The sequence below is a fragment of the Pezoporus wallicus genome, unplaced genomic scaffold (genome assembly GCF_028554395.1).
Source record: "Pezoporus wallicus isolate ANWC-B61680 ecotype Strahan unplaced genomic scaffold, APGP_CSIRO_Pwel_v1 contig_4901, whole genome shotgun sequence".
Taxonomy (NCBI): domain Eukaryota; kingdom Metazoa; phylum Chordata; class Aves; order Psittaciformes; family Psittacidae; genus Pezoporus; species Pezoporus wallicus.
The window spans coordinates 5,243,981-5,269,711 of NW_026640354.1; the positions used below are offsets into that span (position 1 = coordinate 5,243,981).

The 25,731-nt window shown below is 37.2% G+C and overlaps 1 protein-coding gene across 1 annotated transcript in view; it reads left to right on the plus strand.

Moving 5' to 3' along the window:
- Positions 1 to 25,731, plus strand: part of EYS (eyes shut homolog) — a gene marked incomplete at its 3' end in the record, with an annotated part of 771,151 nt that overhangs the window by 328,473 nt on the left and 416,947 nt on the right. The window contains exons 23-25 of the mRNA XM_057418821.1: positions 7,232 to 7,328; positions 8,363 to 8,470; positions 9,299 to 9,444. Of these exons, the coding sequence (XP_057274804.1) occupies positions 7,232 to 7,328; positions 8,363 to 8,470; positions 9,299 to 9,444 (351 nt within the window). The remainder of the gene's footprint in view (positions 1 to 7,231; positions 7,329 to 8,362; positions 8,471 to 9,298; positions 9,445 to 25,731) is intronic.

A 25,731-nucleotide genomic window follows, 5' to 3' on the forward strand; every position in this document is an offset into this window, starting at 1 on the left:
TCTATGTTCCGTGTATTCCTGCACTTCACAGCTAACTTAAGTCCCAGAGTTGAGTTTCCAGGAGTAGCCACTTCCTCTATTTCAGAGAAACAGAAAGAACAATAAGATCTGTCCCATCTTAAGTAACAGCATTTAATGCTCCACCCATTGACAGCAACACTACTACACAGTATTGGAATTTCTGTAAACTAAAATGAATGTATCATTCTTCCTGCATGTAAATTACAAACAAATTTAAGCATACTGTCACAACCTCTAGTGTTAATGTTGAGTATGAGAAAACTAGGGCTTGAGACTAGAGAAGCTGCTTTTGTTGCTTTCGCCATGGAACACAGGTGGTTTTAGACTTCATATTATTAAAGACCCTTTCATGCTTCCTGAATGGTTAAAAAAATGCAGAAATAAAATTAAGCACAAAGAATCGCAATGATTTTTAATTGTTTTTCATCTCTGTTAATATCTGAAAGTCTTGAAATTACTCTCCATTAGTATGAAAACTGTTAACATTTCTGAAATACATTTAATTTCCTCAAAAAATGCTATCCATTTTCCTTAAAATGAAAAAAATGTTTAAATGAAGGACTGTGACCCTATGTCTTTTTTTTTTTTAATGAGATTTTTTTTGCATCTTCAGTTTCTCTAATGTGACAGGAAAAATAGTGTAAAATATGTTTAACAAAACACATTGGTTGGTTTGTCAGACTTCACAATGACATTTGTCTAGCCTTTATACTGGCCACCCAAAAGAAAAAACAAAACGCCACTTGTTTCCTGGATTCAATTGTTGGAAATTAGGAGTGAATATCTAATGGAAATCAGTATTCACGGTGACCATGTGTGCCATTTGCTGTTCCCCATTGGTCACATGCATTTTTTTACTTAGAAGTTCAGAATGGCTTGCAGTGAGTTCAGAAAACTTTAATTTTTTTTACATAAAAACACTAAGGTTATAAACAGCACTTTTAAGATGTCACTCAGGTTTGACATCTGGAAAAGTGTACAGCTGGAGAGCTATATCAAATAATTTGCATTTGTTGTTGATTTAAAGTTTTGTTCTTAAGTTTGATGGGCAGTAGCAAAGGCAGCAAGTAGTTGCATTTAAATGTGCATATTATTTTCCTACACATAGTACTAAATATTGCTACAGTAACAATACATTACAGCACCATACATATTTTGAAGCTTTCCAACAATTAACGATTTTGCAAACTAGTTCACGTAAAATTAAAATGACTGTGTTTTATAATTCAAATAAAGTAATTGTAATCAAAGTATAAACTATGGATAAAGCTTTGTTGACTGCATTAAGTGAATGCTGTTTTACATACTGCAGATTTCTTTGCAACTCAAAAATGTTTGTTTCAGTAATATATCTGACATATTAAACATTTTAAGTCAGTTTCCTCCCATTGTCTTTTTATCTTTCCTCTTGTAATACATGAAATAATTTGGAAACATGTCTACATGATTATAAAAATTGCATCCTTACATTAATTTTAGTTTAAACATCTCAGAAGATCACAACTATGTGTGGCAGCGGTTGTAGCTCATACAAAATAACCTAAAGTATTACCCTTTAAACTGTGCTTAAATATCATGTAAAATGCAAGAATAACATAAGCCCATGCATGTTAGACCCATGATGTTACTCATAGCTTCAACAAGTGCTATATAAATAAACTACCAAGGTAATTCTTTCCTTAAACCAGTTCCACTTAAGTATGAGCATTTTAAGTGTTCTTTTGGATCTTAGTGATCTTTGAATTTAAGTGATCATTTGGATCAGAGCACTTTCGAAAGTGCTGCGGTGGGTGTCTGTTCAAGTGTATCCATAAAATAAATATTTTATGAATATTTTTATGCAAACACTGCAGTATACATTTTGAGGTTTGACCTCTCCAGTTTGTATGAATGATGTGCGTAGTGTTACACTCCTTTATTTTAGTCATTTACTCTGGGAATATGTATCAGGTATGAATTCAAATATGCTTAATAGCATAAACTTTTATTAAAACATCCTTTGTACAAGCTTCATAAATTATAAATATGCTACTGCAGAGACATACAGAAAGTATGAATGAAGTTAATACTGCTGATCTTTTTCAGGTCCTTTTAAGCAGATCTGAGGGTTTGTGATTAACCGTTACAGTTGAAAGAAGGAGGTTTTGTCTAAATCTGCATTAAAAATTGCACAAAGGGCTAAGAAAAACTTAGAAAATTAACTATATGAGTTCAAAACTGTTCATTCTGGATCAAATAATCATTGAAATAGTTCTATATAATTTTCAACAGTGTATGTCATTAAGAAAAAAAAGACTTTTTTATATAAAGAACTAAGCTAATTTATGTCAGTTAAAACCCCACAATATTCAATAGTAAATTGAACTCATAGATTACTTATTTCATAATGTGATAGGTAAACAGTAAAATTCATGATGAAAATGGTCTTTTTCACTATTTGTAGGAAGACTAGATAAAGTAGCATGCCTGCTACATGTTTGTTTATTTTAACTGGCTGGATGGCCGCATACAAAGAGTTGTGGTCAATGGCTCAATGTCCAGCTGGAGACCAGTAACAAGTGGCGTCCCTCAGGGACTGGTGTTGGGACCGGTCTTGTTTAACATCTTTGTCGCTGACATGGACAGTGGGATTGAGTGCACCCTCAGCAAGTTTGCCGATGGCACCAAGCTGTGTGGTTCAGTTGATACGCTGGAGGGAAGGAATGCCATCCAGAGGGACCTCAACAAGCTTGTGAGGTGGGCTGATGCCAACCTCATGAAGTTTAACCATGCCAAGTGCAAGGTCCTACGCCTGGGTCAGAGCAATCCCAGGCACAGCTACAGGTTGGGCAGAGAAGAGATTCAGAGCAGCCCTGTGGAGAACGACTTGGGGGTGTTGGTTGATGAGAAAATGAACATGAGCTGGCAGTGTGCGCTTGCAGCCCAGAAAGCCAACCGTATCCTGGGCTGCATCAAAAGGAGCATGACCAGCAGGGAGAAGGAGGGCATCCTGCCCCTCTACTCTGCTCTTGTGAGACCTCACCTGGAGTATTGTGTGCAGTTCTGGTGTCCTCAACATAAAAAGGACATGGAACTGTTGAAACAAGTCCAGAGAAGGGCGACGAGGATGATCAGGGGACTGGAGCACCTCCCATATCAAGACAGGCTGAGGAAGTTGGGTCTGTTCAGCCTGGAGAAGAGAAGGCTGCATGGAGACCTCCTAACAGCCTTCCAGTATCTGAAGGGGGCCTATAGGGATGCTGAAGAGGGACTCTTCATTAGAGACTGTAGTGACAGGACAAGGGGTAACGGGTTAAAACTTAAACAGGGAAAGTTTAGGTTGGATATAAGGAGGAAATTCATTCCTGTTAGGGTGGTGAGGCACTGGAATAGGTTGCCCAGTGAGGTTGTGAATGCTCCATCCCTGGCAGCGTTCAAGACCAGGTTGGACGAGGCCTTGGGTGATATGATTTAGCATAAGGTGTCCCTGCCCCTGGCAGGGTGGCTGGAACTAGATGATCTTAAGGTCCTTTCCAACCCTAACAATTCTATGATTCTATGATTCTATGTCTTTTAAAGGTAACTATATTTTGCAATGGGCTGAAAAAAATGTGTACTACTGCAATCAAAAATGTGTCTAAATGATGCTCTATGTATTAATTTCAGTACTATTTACTTCAAAAAGATGATAAAACTTCCATAGCCAAGTGGGGATGGCAGGCAGAAGCAGAATGATGAATGCTCACATTTTCCTTTTTGTGTATTTTAATCTGACAACTATGGTGGGCTTTTTAATGAGAGGTGCTTGCTCAAATGTTGTATATAGTACCACAAAAAAAAAAAAAAGAATCTATTCCATACAAGTTTGTTGGCAATTTTTTTGTTTTACTTTCTTAGCTTCACACCCTTTACTGATCACCTTGTCAAACTAAAATCTGCCTTTATACCTTGGGGTCATTTATATTACATAGGTTTACTTTCTCTTTCAGCGTACTACTTTTCACTGAAGTCGCATTTCCCCTTCCCATTGACATAGATTTCTACTCTGTAACAGAACTTAGTTTCAGCAATACCAAACATTACCAAAAATGAGAAATTACAGATGAGGCAGGTGGCCACAAATGGTGGCTACAAATGGTAGTTGTGGCTTCCCACATTCACTATGTCCTCCAGTTTCTTAATCAAACCAGAGTTATAGAAACATGTTACTACTTTTTTGATCTTATTCAGTGGCACCGGGAAGGCATGTGTCAAAAGAAGAACTTCTGATTATCTTGTGCGTGTGTGCATGTCTACTCGATGTGAGCAGGTCTAGTACTGAACATTGAACAAGCTTGACACAGCCAAAGTTATAGTCCATTTACTTTTCTTTTTTCCTTAATTAAACTTCAGGCAAATATAGATGAAGGCTCAAGCTGCAGTATAATGATGCAGCTTATACATGCTACAGATAAGAAAAATGTTTGGATCTTTAATTCTGGCTCCAGCCCATGTGCATAAAATAAACTAAATATAACAATGTTGCCTGTGTTGAGGGAGCTACTACAAGCAGTACCCTGGGTCAGAGAGTTTTTGTCCCCTATTATGGAAATTCTTTTACAAAATGTTTGTGAAATGTCATTCAAACAGGAAATAAATAAGGGCATCATTTCACACTCATATTTCTGAAAAAAAAAACAAAAAACAACAAAAAACCTCCCCCCCAAAAAAAAATGCCCAAACCAATAAAACAAAACATAACAAAAAAACACCAAAATCCCAAAAACCCCAGAATAATATCACAAGAATATAAATGACTATAATTGAAGGGTTAGTTTGAGATACATTCTAAGCTTTGTTTTCCAGCTTCATAGCAGTCAAACTTTGCTTTGAAAACTTCAGCAAACACAGCAAACTCATTTCAGTCAGGTCTAGACACAAAACTTCTTGCACAGAAAATTCCTGGTAAGACGAAAACACCAACTGCTTTGATGTGGGTTGATGTTTAGATCATACACTGGAGTGTCAGCAGAGATTTCTCTCCACAGCTTTCCCCACAACTCTGAACAAGCTGCTTAATTTTTCCAGTAATGATTTTCTGTAATGTGATGAGTTGACCCTGGGTGGATGCCAGGTGCCCACCAAAGCTGCTCTGTCACTCCCCTCCTCAGCTGGGAAAGGAAGAGAAAATGTAAGGAAAGGTTTATGGGTTGAGATAAGGACAGGAAGAAATCCTTCACCAATTACCGTCATGGGTTTCTCTCTCTATGGGGCCACAGGTCCTGCCAGGAGCCTGCTCCAGTGCAGGCTTCCTGCGGGGTCACAGCCTCCTTTGGGCAAACCCCTGCTTCGGCATGGTGTCCTCCACAGGCTGCAGGTGGATATCTGCAACTCTTCTGTAAACCTTCAGGGGCTGCAGGGCCACAGCCTGCCTCAACATGATCTGCACTATGGGCTGCAGGAGAATGTCTGTCTAGTGCCTGTAGCACCTCCTGCCCTTCTTCACTGACCTTGATGTCTGCAGGGCTCTTTAACTCCTCTTTCCATCTGCAGTTGCTCCTGCACAGTAACTTCTTCCCCATCTTAACTATTATCCAGAGGTGCTACAGCTGTTGCTGATGGGCTCAGTCTTGACCCACCAGCTGGCTTTGGCTCCATCAGACACAGTGGAAGCTTTTGGCAGCTTATTACAGAAGCTGTAACGCCACCCCCCACTACCATAACCTTGCCACAGAAAGCCAATGCATCTAGAAAAACATAAGCCATATTATTATAAATATGATCATTGATAATTTGACCACTTCCATGAAGTACTTTGGAAACCACAAATACATAATATTACAATAAAAGTCATTACTCTCCTTATTTCAGTATCTAAAAAAATACTGATACCAATTTTTTACATGTTTTAATAGGAAATAAAGTAAAGCCTTTGTCTTATTTATGATAATATACACTGAATTTCAGTGGCTCTTTTTGTAGCTTTTTTAATTTTGATAGCTACATGGTGTTCAAAAGCAGTTTGGTGAGCAGCATGAATACTCTTTAGTCAGTCTTCTAAAAGTGATCATGGTTATCATAGCCACTACAGTACAAATAGTTTGTTCATTTTAATTGATACATTACTACAGCAATTAAAACATATTCAATTTGTGCAAAATTCAACTAAGTAGTTATAGTTTATCCACTGTACATAATTTTAACACAACTATTTATTTATTTATGTGAATGATGTAGCATGTTTTATGCCATAGAAGAACAGAAATAGTGTTCTTATATACTGAAAAAATGTCTTACTTCTCTTAAGCTCATATTCTGGGATGTTTACAGAGGCAAACATAATGTATTATGGAAGTGATGTACTCTGGATATAAGCTCTTGATCACTTTTTTTTTTCATTAAACACTGAAATCGGTTAAATGTGTGGGTTTCTGTTTTACCTAGTGACTGCTTTGAATAAATATGGTCTCTGTAACTACCATTATGCTCTGTAATATATTATTTATTGAATTAGCTTTTAGTTTCTGGCATTGTCCCACAGTGCCCAAGAAAGCCTTCTCAGTCCTTTAGAACGGGTTACATTACCCCAGTATATTTAGCCAGATGCTCCATCCAGATTTGTTCTTTCTGGTTCATTAAAGTATATTAAGACTTTCACACTGTCCTGAAATGAATTTGGTGAACAAAAATAATTGGAAAATATTCTTTAAGGATTGCATCCACTTGCTGCCCCTGACCTTGGAGTCAGAGAGCAGTGAGGGCTGGCTGCTCTGGAAGTGAAGGTAAGCCAGGAGTCTTACCAAGGCAGCTGGGGCAGGGTCCTCACTGTCAATGGTCCTGTCTGACAGAATCTGAAAGAGGTGAGCAATGCAGGGCTAATGGAGGTGTCCAGGATCACCATACTACACCAGACTTCCAGTCAAGGCTACAGGAACAGGGCAGATCCAAGGTCAAGTCAGGGAGCTAGTCTGAAGGCCAGTGTCAGCATCCAGATAAGCAGGTACATAACTAAGCATGTGCATAGCGCAGATACCAAGAGCCTCAGCTTAGATGCCCCCAAGAGGAGGGGTAGTCACTACTCAGCTCTTTCTTCAACAACTTCAAGGGCAGATAAGGTTTCTCAGGCCTGCCATGTGCATTGTCTAAATTCTCCCTGAGCTCAGGCAGCCAAACCTCTAAGAGGAGCTGTGACTTTTGTATTTGCATTATGTAGTAGGATTCACTCATTCAGTTAATATAATCTGTGTTTCAGGATTTGAGGGCATTTACTGTGAAATTAACAGTGATGAGTGCATCTCCCATCCATGCCAGAATGAAGGTCTCTGTGTGGATGGGATTAACCATTACAGGTGAGGAAAATTATCTGAATGACAACTATTCAGTATGATGCACAGATGTTGATCATCTAGCTAGTCTTCTCATACTTTGCCTGTATTATGTTTGCTGCCTTTCAGTGATGTCTTTTTTTGTGGTGTGTTTGACACTGTTACATTACACTCTGAATGTTTTGGGCAAAAAGACATACACGTACACTATCCAGGTGGACTCAAGAACCTGTCGTAGGGTTAATTAAAATCTTAGGAATCTAATCAAAATATAACAAACAGCTGTTGTTAGTCCAGTTACAATAATGCTAATAGTCTGAGTTGAAGCTAATAGAAAACAGCTTCATGAACAATGTAGTTATAATGGTTATATTAGGAAATCTTGCAGTTATCTAGCTCTTGTCTCTTTTGTTATAATGTCACAATTTCTCTGTGTGTCCTGTGAGGAGTGATTTCAGTCTTCCTCAAGAACTGGCAGTGGTACTGCATGTCACCAGTATCTGGGACTCTTTGCCAGGAGAAGTGTGAAATTTAAGGTTGAGGGTTTTCTCACCTTCAGTCTCAGGCCTGCTGGGAGCTATTTTTGTATGTTTCCTTATGGCAATTTACTTCCTTTGCACTGTTTATCAGCTTCCCCAGCCCACATGGACTCAGAAGGTTATTGTTTGTAACACCATGATTACCCCAGTGTGTCACACCCTCACCTCTGCTAATTCCAGAGCTGAAGCTAAAGCATGAGAGGCAGCAGACAACTGGCTCCAGACTAAGTGTCAAAACAAGTGAAAAGGAGCTCAGGCCAGGGCAAGTTCTGAGCCCCTGCACAGTGGGGTCAATACAAAAGCTGTGGCCTTCAACTAATAATAGCAAAAAAAATATTTCCTGGGCTGCAGTCCCTGTACTTGTGAGGCTTTTTAAAGCAGTTTTGTAAGGACCAGAAGAAATATCAAACAAGATTTTGGAACCACCTAATTCATACTCCCCCAAATTTGCTACATTTTCCCAAAATCTTTTTCTATTAAACTAAAAAGTAACATGGTGAGTGATATCCTTTTTGCTAGGTGCTCCTGCCAACACGGTTTTACTGGGACACTCTGTGAAGCAGAGATAAATGAATGCTTATCAGGACCCTGCAAAAACAATGGAACTTGCCTGGATCTCATAAACAGGTTAGTTATTACTAAATGAAAAACAATTCTCTGATTTCCTTATGTATAAAATCTACTCATTGCCCTGAGATTGGATGGGATCTTCAGCACATGACAATGATTCTGTGTTAAAATTAGGTAGGCAAGTGCTGTTAACTCACATATTTGTTTCTTAAGTGACCTGAAAGAAAAATAGAAGGGAAGCTGTTTTCAGTGCAATTTGTTCTTCCCCCCTTACCTTTTCATCTTCTTCTTCTTTTTTTCTTTATAAATTTGGAAAAGGACTAAAATAAAGAAAAATTGATCTTCAGTTAGAGTAGTACATCTCTCTTTTCAGTTTCTGACAATGACCTTCTCCAGTGTGTTTACTAAAACTTAAGTGTAAGCATGAGAAAAATTTGTACGTTGTGTTTTTTTCCACAACACTCTTCAGAGTCTTAGGTCAAAAGAACTTTAACCCTTAAGTCAGTCCTCATACCTTCAGCTAAAATTATTGTGCACAATTTTTCTAGTGATTTAAAAAAAAGAATACGTTGCTGTGCTTGCTTCAGAAATGTGGAAATGAGAAGTTCTGGAGTTCTGGACTGCAGTGCGCTACACCGAGTGGGCATCTGCGCTAAGGGCGGCATCAGTATGGTGAGCCCTGGGGAGCCGGGGCACACCAGGTTGACTAAGAAGGAGAAAAATAACTTACAGCCGAACCCAGGACAACAGTCTGTTAATTATTTTGATACAGATGAGGATTAGGGATACCAGCTTGACATCAGGACATACATACAGCTTCACAATATTAGAGTAGATCATGTTGTTTACTTCTGTTGACTTACCTGATTATTTTCTTTTCTGAAGATTCATCTGCAGTTGTGCACCTGGGTACTATGGGTCTCTGTGTGAGATGGATGTAAATGAGTGTGAAGCTTTTCCTTGCTTGCATGGAGGAAGCTGCGTCAACAGACTTGGTGGCTATGGGTGCTTCTGTCCACCTGGATTCACAGGTATGGTCTGCTCTCTACCATAGTGGAGAAAGCTGTTTCACAGGTTTTACAGGGTTTTAATTTTATAGCAATGGCCTCAACTAAAAAATAATTAAAAAAGAGTGCACAGAATCATCTCATTTTTGGAGGATAAATCATTGTTAATTCAAATAGAACTTTGATACAATTCTTGCTAAGTAGCTCAAGATGTTGTTTACATTAAGGCTTGATTTATGATTTCTTTAGTCACCCATACATTCATCTGAAAGATATTAAAAGAGAGATTGCATAGTGTAAAGAAAATAAATGTTTTCTGGATTCAGCCACTGACTTTGCTGACCTGTTGGACTGACACTGTTGCCTTTAGTGTTGATTGTTGCATTTTTGCAGTACTAATGACAAAATATTTAGTGGGTAGAGATGCAGTAAAATTTCTCTAAAATGACGATGGCATTTAAATGCTCTGCATGCTGTAGAACAAGTAGTTCTTGATGTTTTTGATATATCCAGCTTAAGCAATCTGAAAACATGTAGGGTCATAGGACTCAGCTTGCAGAAATTTTTATAGTTCTTTGCCTCAAGTTGTTTTATTTCTTCATTCTTTCTGTATAAAATGTTTTTTCCTACCCATTTCAGCCTTTGATAAATGCCACATAATTCATAAGATTAGAAAAGGTACAATTGACACCACTGAACTGAGAGGAATGTATTTTCTACACAGAACAAATAAGTACAGTTTTGGAAATATCTATATAGCTGTATATCCTGCTTCAAACCACCACAAACTTTAGTTCACATATTTCCAGTGGAGTGATCATTACTCAAAATTTAGTGATACATTGGCAATCGCTTAATTAAGACCTGTGATTTTTTTTCCTCCCTTTCAAGTGACACTATTTGGACATCCGCTATGCAATGTACCAGTTAGACTAAGTCTGAACGAATAATTAATCCACAAAGTGTTTGGTATAGCAGTTAAACTAAGGCTTTAAAATGAAGTTGCAATGTTGGCAGGCTCAGAAGTGAGTGAATGTAGTTTGATTTCAACAAAAGTTCTTCTCAGAGAAAAACATTGCTTTTCTGGATGATGAAGCAAAAAGAGCATGCATGAAGCATGTATAAAGTGGAAAACATCCAAACCTGTGAAGTAGCTCTGTGATAGTTTGTGGTTTTGCAAACTTTTTGTAGCAATTACAATTCAAATAGCCAATAGGTGGTTTTTTATATTTAACATTTTTTGTTTTATGTTATCTACAATACAGAAAAGGTAATTATATTGTCTGAGAATACCAACTTTTGGAATTATAAATAGTAAAAATAAATACCGTGGAACTACAAAATATTAGTGTTCAATGTACTGAATTTATAGCAGTATGACAAAAGTAATTTATTTAACTCTGAAAAATAGGTGTATTTCAGTTATTTTGTACACTTAGGAACGGCTTTTTTTTTTTAATCATGGACAAGGGCCCTTTAAAGATACATAACAATGTATCTTTATACAATGATGGTTTGAATTTCAAAAGTGTTTTAATGTGCAGAGAAAACTTTAATCATTGTCTAGAGTAATTAAAATATAGACTTCCAAATATGAATAGAAAGTGAGCAAAAATTACAATATGTTAAATGGGATAAGACAAATACTGTTACTATATTCCATTTCATTTATAAAAAAAAAAATTTAAAAGTATTCACTTTCATCAGACTTTTTTAATGTTTTTTTCTGCTTATTACATAATTCTAATCTCTAAGCAAAGCAGTCTTTAAACATTGATCTCTGTAGCTCTAAAAATTTGGCAGCTTATGTACCTCTTAAAATTTTAAGAATTCCATAATTGTATTTATTTTGGATTTACTTTACCTTGTTCATAATTTAATTTAATTTTAAATACCTGTTAAACAAAAATACATTAGAATAATTTATTAACTATTAAAATACAACTTTTCCTCAACACTGCTAAGATAAAATCTACTGCTTTCTAACTTTGGTGGACTCTTTCAAAAAGTGATCACAGTTAAAATGATTTCTGTCAGAAAATAATTGGCAGCAACAATGATGTTCTTAAACCCTAGGTAAGACTAATAAACCTTGGTTAAAGTCCTTACCCCAGACACTTTGGAAAATAAAACTAACTGATCTGGGAATTCAAGAAACCCTTTTTTTCCCTAAAAGTGAATTAATAAAGCAGTGCTGTATTAGAGGAGAAAAGCAACAAAAGGATAATAACAAATAATCAACTTTTCAACAGTACACAGTTCCTTTTCTCTGGGTTTGCTTTGTTGGGTTTTGGGTTTGTTTTTTTTTTTTTTTTTTGACAAAATACCTTTTAAAGATGACTGCATTCCCTCTTCTGCAGTAGCCTTCTGTGTATGTTTGGTTGTCATCAATCACACTGACTAGCAAAACCATATCAAAGGTTCAGGTGACCCAGTGACAACTTTCCATCCCTAGCTTAGTCCCTGGTTTGTTAATTGCTTTGACTGGCTGCTAATTGCTCCATGAAACAATATTGCTCAGTTCCACTAGGTCCTCTTGACAACACAGGATCTTATTATTCCTATTCTATCAGCTGCTGCTGTTCTTTCACTTATATTTGCTCTTTAGCGACTATATGTATAGTATACATCATCCTTGTTGCCCAAAAGGATCTTTATAAACAGACGTCTGTTGTTCCTTCAGATCTATGACTTACACATACTAAAGCTACAAACTGTCTCCTTACATCAGTTTAATCTCTCACTTCCCAGCACACAGAAACGTTATTAGTTTTTCCTAGTTTTACACTCCATTGCAAAAAATACTGATTTATTTGAAATAGCATTAAACTTTCATGTTGAAAGATGCAGGCCTGGAATTTTTGGTGTTTAATGTTTATGTTATGCTATGCTTACGTAGCGTATCATGAAGTCCCTAGGTAAACAGTTAGCTACAAAATTCTGTGAACTCTTCAATTCTCCAGTCTGATCATTCTCATTCCATATATCCTGTCTTTGTACGCGGAAAGTCTGGCCTGGTTTACAGAACTAACTGAAAAAATCAGTGGCTGAAAGACCTAATAGCTCTTTGCTCAAGATCACCATTGTTACTGCTTATTGTTTGTACATTGGTGGTAACTGAGTATTAGGTACAACAACACAAAACTAAAAGTTACTCCTGAGTTACTGAATCGAAAACCTGTTTTGTCTAAATGGTTAGCCGTTCATTGGCTGTAGTGATGAATGTTAATGGTTGTAACATGAACTGTTGAGATTGTACAGCAAATGTTGTAAAGAAACAAGCAACTCTAAATGTTATACTTTGTAATCTGCCAAACCTGAGATTTAATGTACATAGAGAATGGATCTTTAGAGTAAGGGACTATGTTTACATAGTCATCTTTCAGCACTAAAATACACTTTAAATGTCTTAATCAGGGACTGTTTATATGATTCCAGAATCCTTTGTTTTCATAAGTATAAATACAGGAATGTATTCATAATCTAAATAAATAAAAGGAGAATAAAAGTCTATGTCAGGTTTAATTTTGGCTTGGTAGGTAAACCTTTGTTGAGAGAATCTGAAGATACAGTGCAAACAAGTGGAATTATTTTGACTGTGAAACTATAAATTACATGAGACTTAATCAGCAATTTAAAATTAAAAGCAAAATAAGGAAATTAATCAGTGAGTATAGCTATATCTGCATTATCACAAATCAATGTGACGTTGCATTCTGGATGTGCACTGGTACACAATCATGTAAAGAAAAAAAAACAAGAAAAAACAAATATGTGTATATTCCACTGAATTTCCTATTAAAAACCTGTTAATTAAAACACTAGGATTAATTTCTCTTCAGCTGCACAGTACAACATCTTAAAAGGAAGAATTAATTAAACATACTCTATTATGATCACTTACCCAGAAGGTCATTTCATGACTGAGGTGTTAATCACTTCTTTATAAATCTTACCATATGAACAACCTTACATCAAATTTTAAGCCAGATGATTCAGACATGCTTCAAATGAAATATTTTTCATGTTCATGAAAAAATTATTTTATAATCAAGTATAAACCATAAGTGTGTGGGTCACTGTGTCTGCTGCAAAATGAGTTTAATAAAAGCACGAGTCTTTTGACTGTAGAATTTTTATTTTTATAGTTCCTAATTGCTTCATTTGGAAGGATTCTAGGGTTACCAAGTCATTATTGTCTTCGCTGACAGGCATGGTAATTCTTAAATTTTTATTTGTTTTATTTCTTTGTTTGAAGTTAAATAAATAGTTCTAAGATCTCTTGCAAAGACTAAAGTTTTTTTCTGATAATGTGTTGGGTTGACCTTGGACAATCAGTGGACTGCTGCCAGCTGCTCAGCCAGCTACTCGGTCTCCCTCGTCAACAGGAAAGTATGGCTTAAAGCTCTTAAAGTTAGTTACTAACTTAAAGTTAGTAGACGGGGAGTCACTTTAAGAGGAAAAAGAATGTTTATGTCCTGACCTTGACATTCAGGAGAGGGGACTAGCAGTTAGACTTGGCACTTCAAGGCAAAAACTACTTGAGGTTACATCTTACTCTTCTTCCTGGCTCAGGAAATCTTTGCTAAATAGTGTTGAAAATCAGCAAGTCCAGCAAAAGTTTCTCCTCTTTTCTTTACAAATTAGGCTAACTTATAGCGCGGACATTATAGTACTTCTCAGGAAAATGCATTAAGCAAATTTTCCTCTCATGAGGAGGGGGTTCACTGAACCAGAGATGGCTGGCAGCACAAAGCTGTAGAAGTAGCTGGGAAGGTTAAAAAGATAAAGAAAACTTATCTCCCTTTTTGTTGATTAGATCTTCTGGGACTTTTTTGTTAGGTAAGCCCACTGTATAAAAAAAAAAGAGCAGATTTTCATTGTCATATGGACAGGATGAACAGCAGGTTCTGAGGTCCAGGATAAGGAAGGCTGGGGCTCAGAACTGGCATTAAAGATAAAATACATGATGAGTTATTTAAGCATAAGTTTTGACTTGGTTTAATATACAACTTAAGTGCACCCTTAGTCACTTCCAAATGTCAGTTTGTACTGATCTCATAGAGAAGATAAGAATGTAAGGGCAGATATGAGATTAAGAGAATAGCTATTTAGAATTCAGGAATAATTACCTCTCTGCAGAAATGATGACTCAACCTTCACAGCAAAAAAAGACTTCATGGTACTTAGTCATTTTTAGGTGTCTTTTGAATCATATGCTCAATAATTGGCAGTGTGAATCAAAGTTTTGAATTTGTACACTTCAGTTTAATACACATTCTATTTTAGCCACTGAAACCTTATTTTGAGTATTGGGTGGTGTCAAGGAGTTGGCAAATTGTGGAGCTGCAAGGCATCTTCTGAGAAGAGACCAGAGGCTGAGTCATGCCTGGCACAGGCAGTTCCAGCTGGCTCTAATGCAGCCACTGTAAGACACAGCTGAGCTCCTCAGCCAAGGTGGTGGCACCTCTGTGAAAATGTATTTAAGAAAGGGCAAAAGTTCAGAGTCACAGGGAGAAATTGAGAAGTAAACCTGTGAGCAGCAAAGTCAGAGAAGGAGGGGGAGGAGTTTCAGGTGCTGGAGCAGAGATTTCCCTGCAGCCAATGGAAGAGACCATGGTGGAGCAGGTATTACCCTGCAGCCTGTGGAAAAACACTCCTCACACAAGCAGATATTCATACTGCAGGCTATGGAGGACCCCACACAGAAGGAGGTGATTGTTTCCCGAAGGAACTGTGGCCTTGTAGAGATCCCATTCTGAAGCAGGTATGTCTTGAAGGTAAGGGGAGAGGACCCACTCAAGGAACAGGGGAAAAGTGTGCTAGCAGGAGGGAGCAGCAAAGAGGAGCTGTTATGGGTTAACCACAACTTCCCATCCCCCACTTCCCTGTGATGCTGAGGTCAGGGAAGTAGAGGAATTGGGAATGAAGTTGAGACAGTGGAGAAGTGGAAGGAGGAAGATAGGAAAAGGGGAAAGAGCTGCCTTATTTCATCTTTGTTTCTTACCATCCAAAAATCTATTTTAATTGGTAATAAAATACTAATTTTTACTGAGTCTATTTTGCCCATGTTGATAACTGCTAAGTGATCTTCCTGTCTTTATCATAGAATCATAGAATTGTAGAGAAATGTATTTGAAGTTTCAAAGCAAGGAAGTTACTGAACAGCTAAGAATCCTATTTGTAAGAAAAGCTTCTACAGCACATGACATCTCTGGTCCTTAAGTAGACTCAGTGAATAACTGCCTAATTTTTTGTACAGATTATGCTTGAAATATGCAATGCTGTAGTCCATTCATAATAAGCATTTGGCAACAGCAGCTCTCACTGTGTATACAAATTAAATTTGGTGATTAAGAACTTGGATGACAGCACACTCCCCTTGTTTAGTAAAATAAAATTGTGGGAGTTTTTATAGATCTGTGCCTTTAGGGAGAAAAATCCTTGTCTTTTGGCAAATATCTAAATTTGAAGTGTTTGTTCTTCATGCTCATTACTGTTGATTTTGAATACATTTAACATAGCAATACTAAGGTGGTTCCACCACTGTGTTCTATACTTAATTTTTATCTTCAAAGAGAACCAGCTCCTTTTTCTGGATTTATAGGAGTCACTAAAAGAGGAATAGAACTAGCTCTGCTTCTTATATTTGACTGCTGAAAAGAAGCAGTGAGTTATTATGAATCGTGGTTATTTATGAATAGCATTAATGTAGGAGACTGCTTTATAATGATAAAAAGAACATTGTTCATGCAGTCATGTACATGTTTGGACTTAGACCCATTTCCAATTGTACTTGTTCCCTAAAATGGTGTGATGGATTGAGAGAAAATCTTGGTTTGATTCCACAGATTTGCCTCCAACTTTCCTCACCTTCATAGAGGTTAAAAAATGTAACAGCATTTGTAAAGAGTTTTGAATAACTTCTGCTGATTTTTCCATACATCACTCAACACTGATCGGTGTTGGGAACAGGTCTTGTTCAACAGCTTTGTCGCTGACATGGAGAGTGGGCCATGTGAGCACGCCCTCCGCAAGTTTGCTGATGACACCAAGCTGTGTGGTTCAGTTGATACGCTGGAGGGAAAGAATGCCATCCAGAGGGACCTTGACACGCTTGTGAGGTGGGCTGATGCCAACCTCATGAAGTTTAACCATGCCAAGTGCTAGGTCCTACACCTGGGTTGGAGCAATCCCAGGCACAGCTACAGGTTGGGCTCTCTGCCCAATCTCTCTTCTTTAGAGACTCAGAGCAGCCTTGCGGAGAAGGGCTTGGGGGTGTTGGTTGATGAGAAAATAAACATGATCCGGCTTCAATGTGCACTCGCAGCCCAGAAAGGCAACCATATCCTGGGCTGCATCAAAAGCAGCGTGACGAGCAGGTCGAAGGAGGTGATCCTGCTTCTCTACTCTGCTCTTGGGGTACTGTGTGCAGTTCTGGTGTCCTCAACATAAGAAGGACATGAAACTGTTGGAACAAGTCCAGAGGAGGTTCATGAGGATGATCAGGGGACTGGAGCACCTCCTGTATGAAGACAGGATGAGAAAGTTGGAGCTGTTCAACCTGGAGAAGAGAAGTCTGCATGGAGACCTCGTAGCAGCCTTCCAGTATCGGAAGGGGGCCTTATAAGGGTGCTGGGGAGGGACTCTTCATTAGGGACTGTAGTGACAGGACAAAGGGTAACGGGTTAAAACTTAAATAGGGGAAGTTTAGATTGGATATAAAGAAGAAATTCTTTCCTGTTAGGGTGATGAGGCACTGGAATGGGTTGCCCAGGGAGGTTGTGAATGTTCCATCCCTGTCAGTGTTCAAGGCCAGGTTGGACAAACCCTTGGGTGAGATGGTTTAGTGTGAGGTGTCCCTGCCCATGGCAGGGGGCTTGGAGCTAGATGATCTTAAGGTCCTTTCTAACCCTAACTATTCTATGATTCTAGGAGGATAATTCTTGAATCCTGTATTATAATGCAAGATTATGGTGATGTGTCCCCTCACATATTCTTTCTCTTTCCATAGCTGGTCTCTTTAATGTTAATAATTTATACCTAATGGAAAACAAACAAACAACACCCCTCCCCCCTCAAAAAGAACCAGCAACCCTCCAAACAACTAACCCTCAACCAAGCAAAAAATAAAACAGAAAAAATATTTTCAATATAAAATATGTGGTAGGTGAGCCATCTGTACATTCCGACAGTTCATATGTAACTTTTATGCTCCATATGAACCAGATCTGGAAACACTTGAGAACAAAGCATTTTTTAAATCATTAGGGAAAATGAAGGGCATTGATTCTTTAGACTTACACAGCTGACTAAGTCTATTACACAGCACAGTTCAAAATTTGCAAGGTAGCTTAAATGCTCTCCCTCCACTCCCCCCAAAAAAAACAAAATTAGAAATTGTAGCTGCATCAGAATTCTGTTATCTCCATGCTGATTTGTTCTCCTTAGAGGCGTTGGTAAAATCAGACACAATGCCATACTAACATGGCTAAAATCCACTAAGCTTCCAGAGCGATTGCTGTGCACATACTTTTTTGGGACTCTAACACTCTACTGTATTATGCTACCTAGGCGCTTGCTCATAGTTCTTTCCTCACTTTTCTAGCTTCTAAAGTCTTTCAGTACTTGACTTCCCATGCAGTTCACATGGAAATCCTGGCTGTGTCTCTCAAAGTAACAGATTTTGCAGAATCTGCCAACAAGATTGAAGCCAGTCTTCTTATTTCTGTCTTGTTGCTGCAAAGTGGTAATCAAAGTAATCAAAGTAATAATAATAACAATGATAATAATAGCAATCCCTTTCTGTAATAAACCATGCCTTACAAGAATAGAATCACTGTTAAATGTTGTGTCTGAATTATGGAAGTGCTGCCGTGAAGTTTTGTGATTTGCATTATGCTTTTGATCATGATCCTGATTCTGTGTCATTGAATAGAATCATAGAATGATTTGAGTTGGAAGGAACCTTAAATAGCATCTAGTTCCACCCCCCTGCCCTGGCCAGGGAAACCTTCAACTAGATCAGGTTGCTGAAAGCCTCATCCTGCATGGCCTTGAACACTTCCAGTGATGGGGCATTTGCAAGTTCTCTGGACAGACTGTTCCAGTGCCTCACAACCCTCACAGTAAAGAACTTCTTCCTAGTATCTAATCTAAATCTACTTGCTTTCAGCTTAAAACCATTCCCCCCTTGTCCTATCACTCCATGTCCTTGTTAAAAGTCCCTCTCCAGATATCTTGTAGTCCCCCTTTAGGTACTGAAAGGCTGCTTTCAGGTCCCTCTAGACCCTTCTCTAGGCTGAACAGTCCCAATTCCCTCAGCCTGTATTCACAGGAGAGGTGCTCCAGCCCTCTGATCATGGCCTTCCTTTTGAACTCACTCCAACAAGTCCACAACCTTCTTATGCTGGGGACCCCAGAGACACAGTACTGCTGGTGGGGTCTCACAAGAGCTGAGTAGAGAGGGAGAATCACCTTCCTTGACCTGCTGGACATGCTCCTTTTGATGCAACCCAGGATATGTTTGGCTTTCTGGGCTGCAAGCACATATTGCCATGTTATTTCCAGCTTCTTGTCAATTAAGTCCTTCTACTTGGGGCTGCTCTCAATCCATTTTCTCAGCCAGCCTGTATTTATGATTGGGATTGCCCAATCCAGATGCAGGACCTTGCACTTGGGCTTGTTGAACTTCATAATATTTGCTCTTCCCCACCTCTCAAGCATGTCAAGGTCCCTCTGAATAGCATCCCTTTCCTCCAGTGTGTCAACCGCACAACACAGACAATTTGTTATCCACCAAGTCCATCCATCAAACCCATGCCTCTCTAATTTAGAGACAAGGATACTGTGCGTGACAGTATGCTTTGTACACATCCAAGTAGGTGACACCACTTGCTCATCCCTTACCCACCAATGCTATAACCTCATTGTAAAAGGTCACCAAATTCATTAGGCACAATTTGCCCATAGTGAAGCCATGTTGGCTGTCAGGAATCACCTCTTTATTGTCCCTGTGCCTCATGTTTCCAGGAGGATCTGCTCTATGATCTTGCCAGGCACCAAGGTGAGACTGACTGACATGTAGTTCCCTGGGTCTTCGTTTTTTTCCTTTTTAAAAATGCGGACTATCTTTCCTTTTTACAGTCAGCAGGAACTTCACTGGACTGCCACGACTTCTCCAATATGATGGATAGTGGTTTAGCCACTTCATCCACCAAGTCCCAAAAGTGTAAGGGAACATTCAATAAAACTGAAACAATCCCCAGCTAAAAAGATAGTAACTGAAATTAGTAATATAAATATGATCAATCAGAGCAGTATTTCAGGGTAAAGCAGATGTAGAATTTTTCCCTGAAGTTTTTTTGAGCTGCTTGAAATGAAGAATTCAGGGCTGTCCTGTGAAAACATTTGGGAGTTTGAGGTCAAGTGATTAGATCTTATCTATTATGGTGAGCTATTAGATGAGAACTTACCTAGGATATCTAGAGACAAAATCAGTGCTTCATATTATAGCTACAGCAAATTCAAGAAAGCCCTGATGCAACTGTTAGAGCTGTTTCCTAGCTGTTACTTGCTAGCTAAGAAAGTTGCTGTGCTTCTCAGCAAATGTAACTTGGGGGGGGGGGGGCGCTGTCTTTGAATGTGTTCAAGTATGCCACTGTGCATGCTTTAAAGGAGTTTCTATGCTGTAAGAGTTACCAAGGCCCAGGGGATTGAACTCTAAGTTTCCACCCAAATTGCTCTGCTACAAATACTGTGAAAAAGGAACTTTTAAGCAGCTTTAATGAGAGAACACCACAAGCGAACATTGCATCATAATGCCAGTCTATTCTTCTGTGATTCTGCAATATTTCTTTGAGCTTTGTGTAAGTTGTAAATGTACTCATTTTCTAGATCTTTTGTATTAAGATACTGTAGTACTTCTAAAAGATAACATTACAAATGAACTAAGACTATTTTAATAACTATTTCTGATGGTGTGGGGTTTTTTCCTATGCAGTCAAAAATACATTACTGGGAACTAGTTAGATAAAAACATGCAATTCATCACTTAAAAACCTGCGGATGTTTCAGTCAGTCTCAGCAATAAATATCTAAATAATGACTACTGAGTGATGTTTTCACTTTCACGGAACTCAATATGCTGTATGTTAGAGCGGTTTCTGTAAAGTTGCACTTCTTATTTTGGAAAAGCATGGCAATGGTACCATGATGGATATTTTTATTTATTTTTTTTTTATTTATTTTGTAGCTACTTCTGCCAGCAGTATCTGATTTTATTCTTAACAGAATTGAGAGTAGATGACTTCATGAAGTTCACTAAAGTAGAACGAGTTGACTTTTCATACTAAGAAGCTAGTAGTTTTCTTAGCAATTCTGTTGCAGTTTTTCCTGTTTCATAGTGGAAAAATGTATGTTCTTACTGATTATATGACTCGGATCTGTTGAATTTCTCTGCAGTCAGCCTTAAGTACTATTCCAAGTTGCCAAGTTCTTATTTGAAATGAATAGTGAAAGTGGTGTGCTGTAACAATTAAATGAACAGAATGTTAATGCCTAAATATACTACCCAAGACATACCTGTGTTCTAAATAATATATTTTCTCATTAGTAATTAATGTTATTTCCAGTCATTAAGATTATTTGCAAGTGTTTGTACTTCCCGCTTGCCTGCATAGAGTCTCAGTTTGTGATTAGTATCAATCTAAATGGAAAAAGAAAAAAAAACATACCTTTTTTTCATACTTTCTTTTGTAATTTTTTTTTTTTTTTCTGGAGGGAAGGTTGAATTTTGACTGTGTGTAATTAAATAACATACGAATTGTAAAAAATTCTGCTCTATGATGATCTACATGCTATTGACAAGAGATTTTGCATACAGCCATGATCAAATTCTTGTTGCATTGTTATCTGCTTCCATGCACCGATGGCATAACTTTGATCCCCTGCATTTTGCTATTAACCAGGCCACCAGGTCAAGCTCCCCGGGGAAATTTCATTCTTGAATCACAATAATCCATGTTGGAAGGGACTTTTTGAGGTCTGGAGTCCAGCCTCTTGCTGAAGTCAGTGTTGATGATGAAGTTATATCAGGCTGCTTATGGTTTTGTCCAGTTGGGTCTGGAAAACATCCAAGGACAGTATTGTCCTCATTTCTGATGAGACGTTTAAACTGTAATGTGAACAATATATTACTTATTAATAGTAATGTGTCCCAAGAAGAGAAAGATGAGTTTTTAGATACGCAGTTTCCTGTATAGCTAATTTTATCATTTGACTATAAAAATGTGTAAGTGCCTCAGTTTTAAATATGGCTAATACAGACTACATAAAGCAAACCTAATAGAGAAGAAGATCAAACCTATAAAAGTAGTCATAATATTAGTATATTCTGGAGACATTTAGGTTATAGATTGATAAGGGAGTAAATGTAAATACATTTTTTTTTACACAAAGCTCTACTTACATTATTTTAGAATGATTCTAGAACATCTTTTTCTTTATGACTTTGCCACATAATACAGCTCTCCAATTTTCCTTTATTTTACTTTTATTTTAGACTCCGTTCTATATTGCAATGTTAAAATGGCTACTAAACAGCAACTACACTGAATAAACATGGGTATTTCTCTTTAGGACTACGCATTTATATTAATATATATATATATGCAATATATGAAATGCATACATTACATAGACAATATAACATACCAGTACATCTCTTTTCTCTGTATTGATGTGTATTAGTTCCAATGAGAGATACTTTGGTTCTTAGAAATTTGCCTTTCACTTACAAGTTTTCAGATATCTTTTAGTATTAAAAGTTATCCTCATTTTTAATACAGTAATTGCTCATAGTAAAAGCTGTGTCCTTAAAATCCAAGTTAAAATGTCATAACTGTTGAATTGATATTTGCAGCTTGCCCAGCTACAATGTGACCTCCTCTGGCAATACTGACAACTATGACACTTTTGTCATGATTTTTTCCAATATTCAGACATGAATGAATAGATTTTACTTGCACTGACTTCAGCTTTATCTTGTTCTCCATCTTTTTCTTTAAATTTATTCATCTGTGAACTGAATATAAATTGCAATATCTTTAGGTATCACTTGATTTTATCATTTTGAAATCCAGTAAATATGATATATGCCCTTAGCAGAGGGAGGCTTAACTGTGCACTGACCTGGCATTGCATGGGGCTCAGTCTTGTTATGGCCCAAGATGGGCATTGCTGGTTTAACCCCTGCACTGGGCCTAGTGACTGCTGCCTCCCCTGCTCCAACTTTGGCTCTGGGAATGTGCCCATTGGGGAGGGGTGACACCCTGCCCCCCAGTCACTGCCTGACAAACCCTTGCCCATTGTGTGCTTGGACTAGGAAGGCTGGATGCCAGGAGTAGGAACAGGGCTGTGACAGGGAAATGTATAAAGGGAAACCCAAGCAAAGACCAAGATTAAGGAAAGAAGAAAGTATCAACATCATGTTCCTTCAAACAAAGAGAAGAAAAAATTCCCAGTCCATTGCAGTCCTCCTGGCAAAGATGTCATAATGCTAGCAAATCTTTACAACACCCCTCTTTCCACTGCCTTCTGCAGTTTTGAGGAGAAAACTGCAGGGCCATAATTTAAACCCACAGGGATATTTGAAGTATGGGTACACCACCAATGGAAAGGGTTAGATACTGTCAAGGTTTGAGGGGATTGTTGATAAAACCATTTCAACCATTTTAATATCAATGTTTTTCAGTACGGATAATTTTGACTGTCAGACAGTTAAAACATAAATAGGAGTGTTATCAAATTCTAGACTCTATATCTGGTGTGTTCCCTTTCATGTATCACAAGATTATGAATGTTTGAATTTCTGTTATTTTGAATAGAAAGTGTTCTGCTGCTGCTGGTCTTAACATGCTCCAGTCTAGAGTTCAAACATCCTAATAACATACAGTGCAAGCTACAGGGGATGTCTGTTTCTTGCATTCACTTTTATATTTTAAACAGGCAGATGCAGTTTGCAGAAGGGATACATGCATATCTGAGATCTCAAATTGATATTTAATTAAAAAAATCTTCAAAGTTTTAGACCAAGTATATTAATCTGTGTTTGTCTTAATAACTGTGGTCTAATCTTGTCTTGTAATGTTCTCTTCACTTTTCCATCCAGAAAGGAAATAAAACCTTGTCTAAACAAAGGAAAAATACTTCAAAACAGTTTACAACCACACAAATTTTCTGCAGCCTGATCAGCACCAATTTAACATGACTTAATAGAAGGAAAGTGAAATGATTGCTTGAAATAAATCTATTACTGATACAAAATAAAATAGAAATGGAAAATCTACGTCTTTGGTATTAGTCAATATGCTATAATAAATCCTTCTGAAGAGGAAATCAACAAAAACAAGCTCAGCAACCTTATCAGGCCTAGTTTTTCATGCAACGTACTGAGAAAACTTTTGTTACAGTTTGTTGACTCATAACAGACTGAATGAGGCAACACTAAAATGATGTTAAAAGGACCTTATGCTGTTCACAAGATTAATGTCACTGTGAAAAAAATGAGTAGTGGTTCTTTGCAGTCAGTTAATAATTTTAAGAGGCAACGTATTTCTAGATTTGCAAAATGGTTGATTTAGAACATGGTGATTGGGGAATATTACATCAAAGTTAATTTGTCAGAGAGGAAAGACAAATTCTGCTGCAAAGTGTCTTCTAAGGAGATTAAAGTATTTATTTACAATGTGATTTTGTACATATGTGTATACAGGAAAAGTGTTTATTATAGAAGACATTTTGAAAGCTGTGGAAATAAATTAATATCTAGTGGAAATTACTACATACTCTATTTTTTTCAAGATGTGTCTTCCACATCCTCCAGTAATAAGTTAAGTACCTGAATTTTTCACCTACTGTTCATCCCAGTTTGTCTTTGTTTTAATTATGAGATGCTACTATATTATTTTTCCATACACCAGTTTATCATTTACGCTGCCGATCCCAGACAGCTCAGCTGATGTATTCTTTCTCTTTATTATTTTCTTTTTTTCTTTCTCTTCTGCAAAAAGACAGCTCAGAATGATCAGTTATCATTCTTGATCACTGTCAAGATAGAACTTGTTTAAATATATATTTTCTGTCTGTCCAAGTTAAGATTTTGAAGCTGTAAATAACTACCAGTGTTAACTATTATATTCTATTTTTTTTTCCACAGCTTCTGTTGATAATTTATAGTTGTTTACTATTGCATGCTTCTTGTAGTTATATCAGTAACCAGGACAACTGGTAGATGAATGGTGATTTAAAAAAAAAATGTATGGTACTAGGACATGAAATTCATCTACAAATATAGGTTTTTCACAAGAATTACCATTATTATTCACAATTTCTATGATACATAGGCACGTTTGAAAATATTTTTATTTCTCATTTTCTATGTTTTCTTGGGCTTAATGCTCTTATGCTGAAATTATTTACTAAATAAGTTTTTTTTTTCTGTACCTTAAAAATGCTCTTCACTGTCGTTTGTTGTATTTCTGCTCATGTTTAAGTTGAGCAGTATTTTTTTTCCTTAGGCTTTATGCTATACAATCTTTTTATCTATACAATCTTTTTATCTATACAAAATTTGTTTCATTATTGCTTATACTTTAATGTCCATTTTATACTTCCATATAATAAATCTATTCATTGATCTTTTGATTAACATCTATGATGACATCTCATGGAATAGTCACAAGTATTTTTCAGTAGTCTTATCATAATAGTTAATATCAAAATTGACTTCAACAAGAGAACTAGGTGTTGCTGAGCAATTCTGAAAGGATTTATCTCCTTTTCTCTTGTTTCTGGCTCTTTTCAACTGGATATAAAATTTGCAGTTACCATAGAAGGACCTACACTTTTTTCCCATATCATGTATAAATTAGTATACTGTGCTAATTTCCTATTTTATTTTTTTCCATTTTCATGTACACCTCCAATAACCAATTGTTTTGGGTTTTTTTTCATGCATTTATTTTTCTTTTCGAGGTAGTACGTTTTTACGTGATGAAGCTGAATAGCTGAATAATTTTAAAATAAGCAAATAATTATGTACACCACATAAGACTACAGATGCATAGTGCATCAGTCATAGGCAAAATGTAAAAATATGTAGGAAAACTTCAGAGTTGTTTTTTTTTTAGTAGTAGGATAAAAGCTTCAGGAGAGCATAGGTAAGAATGTTTGCGTATCTCAGAGATCACGCAGAAGTCAGAGGTGTTCGTTGTATGGTCCATTCTTATGTTCAAGGAGCTCAAGTTTTGC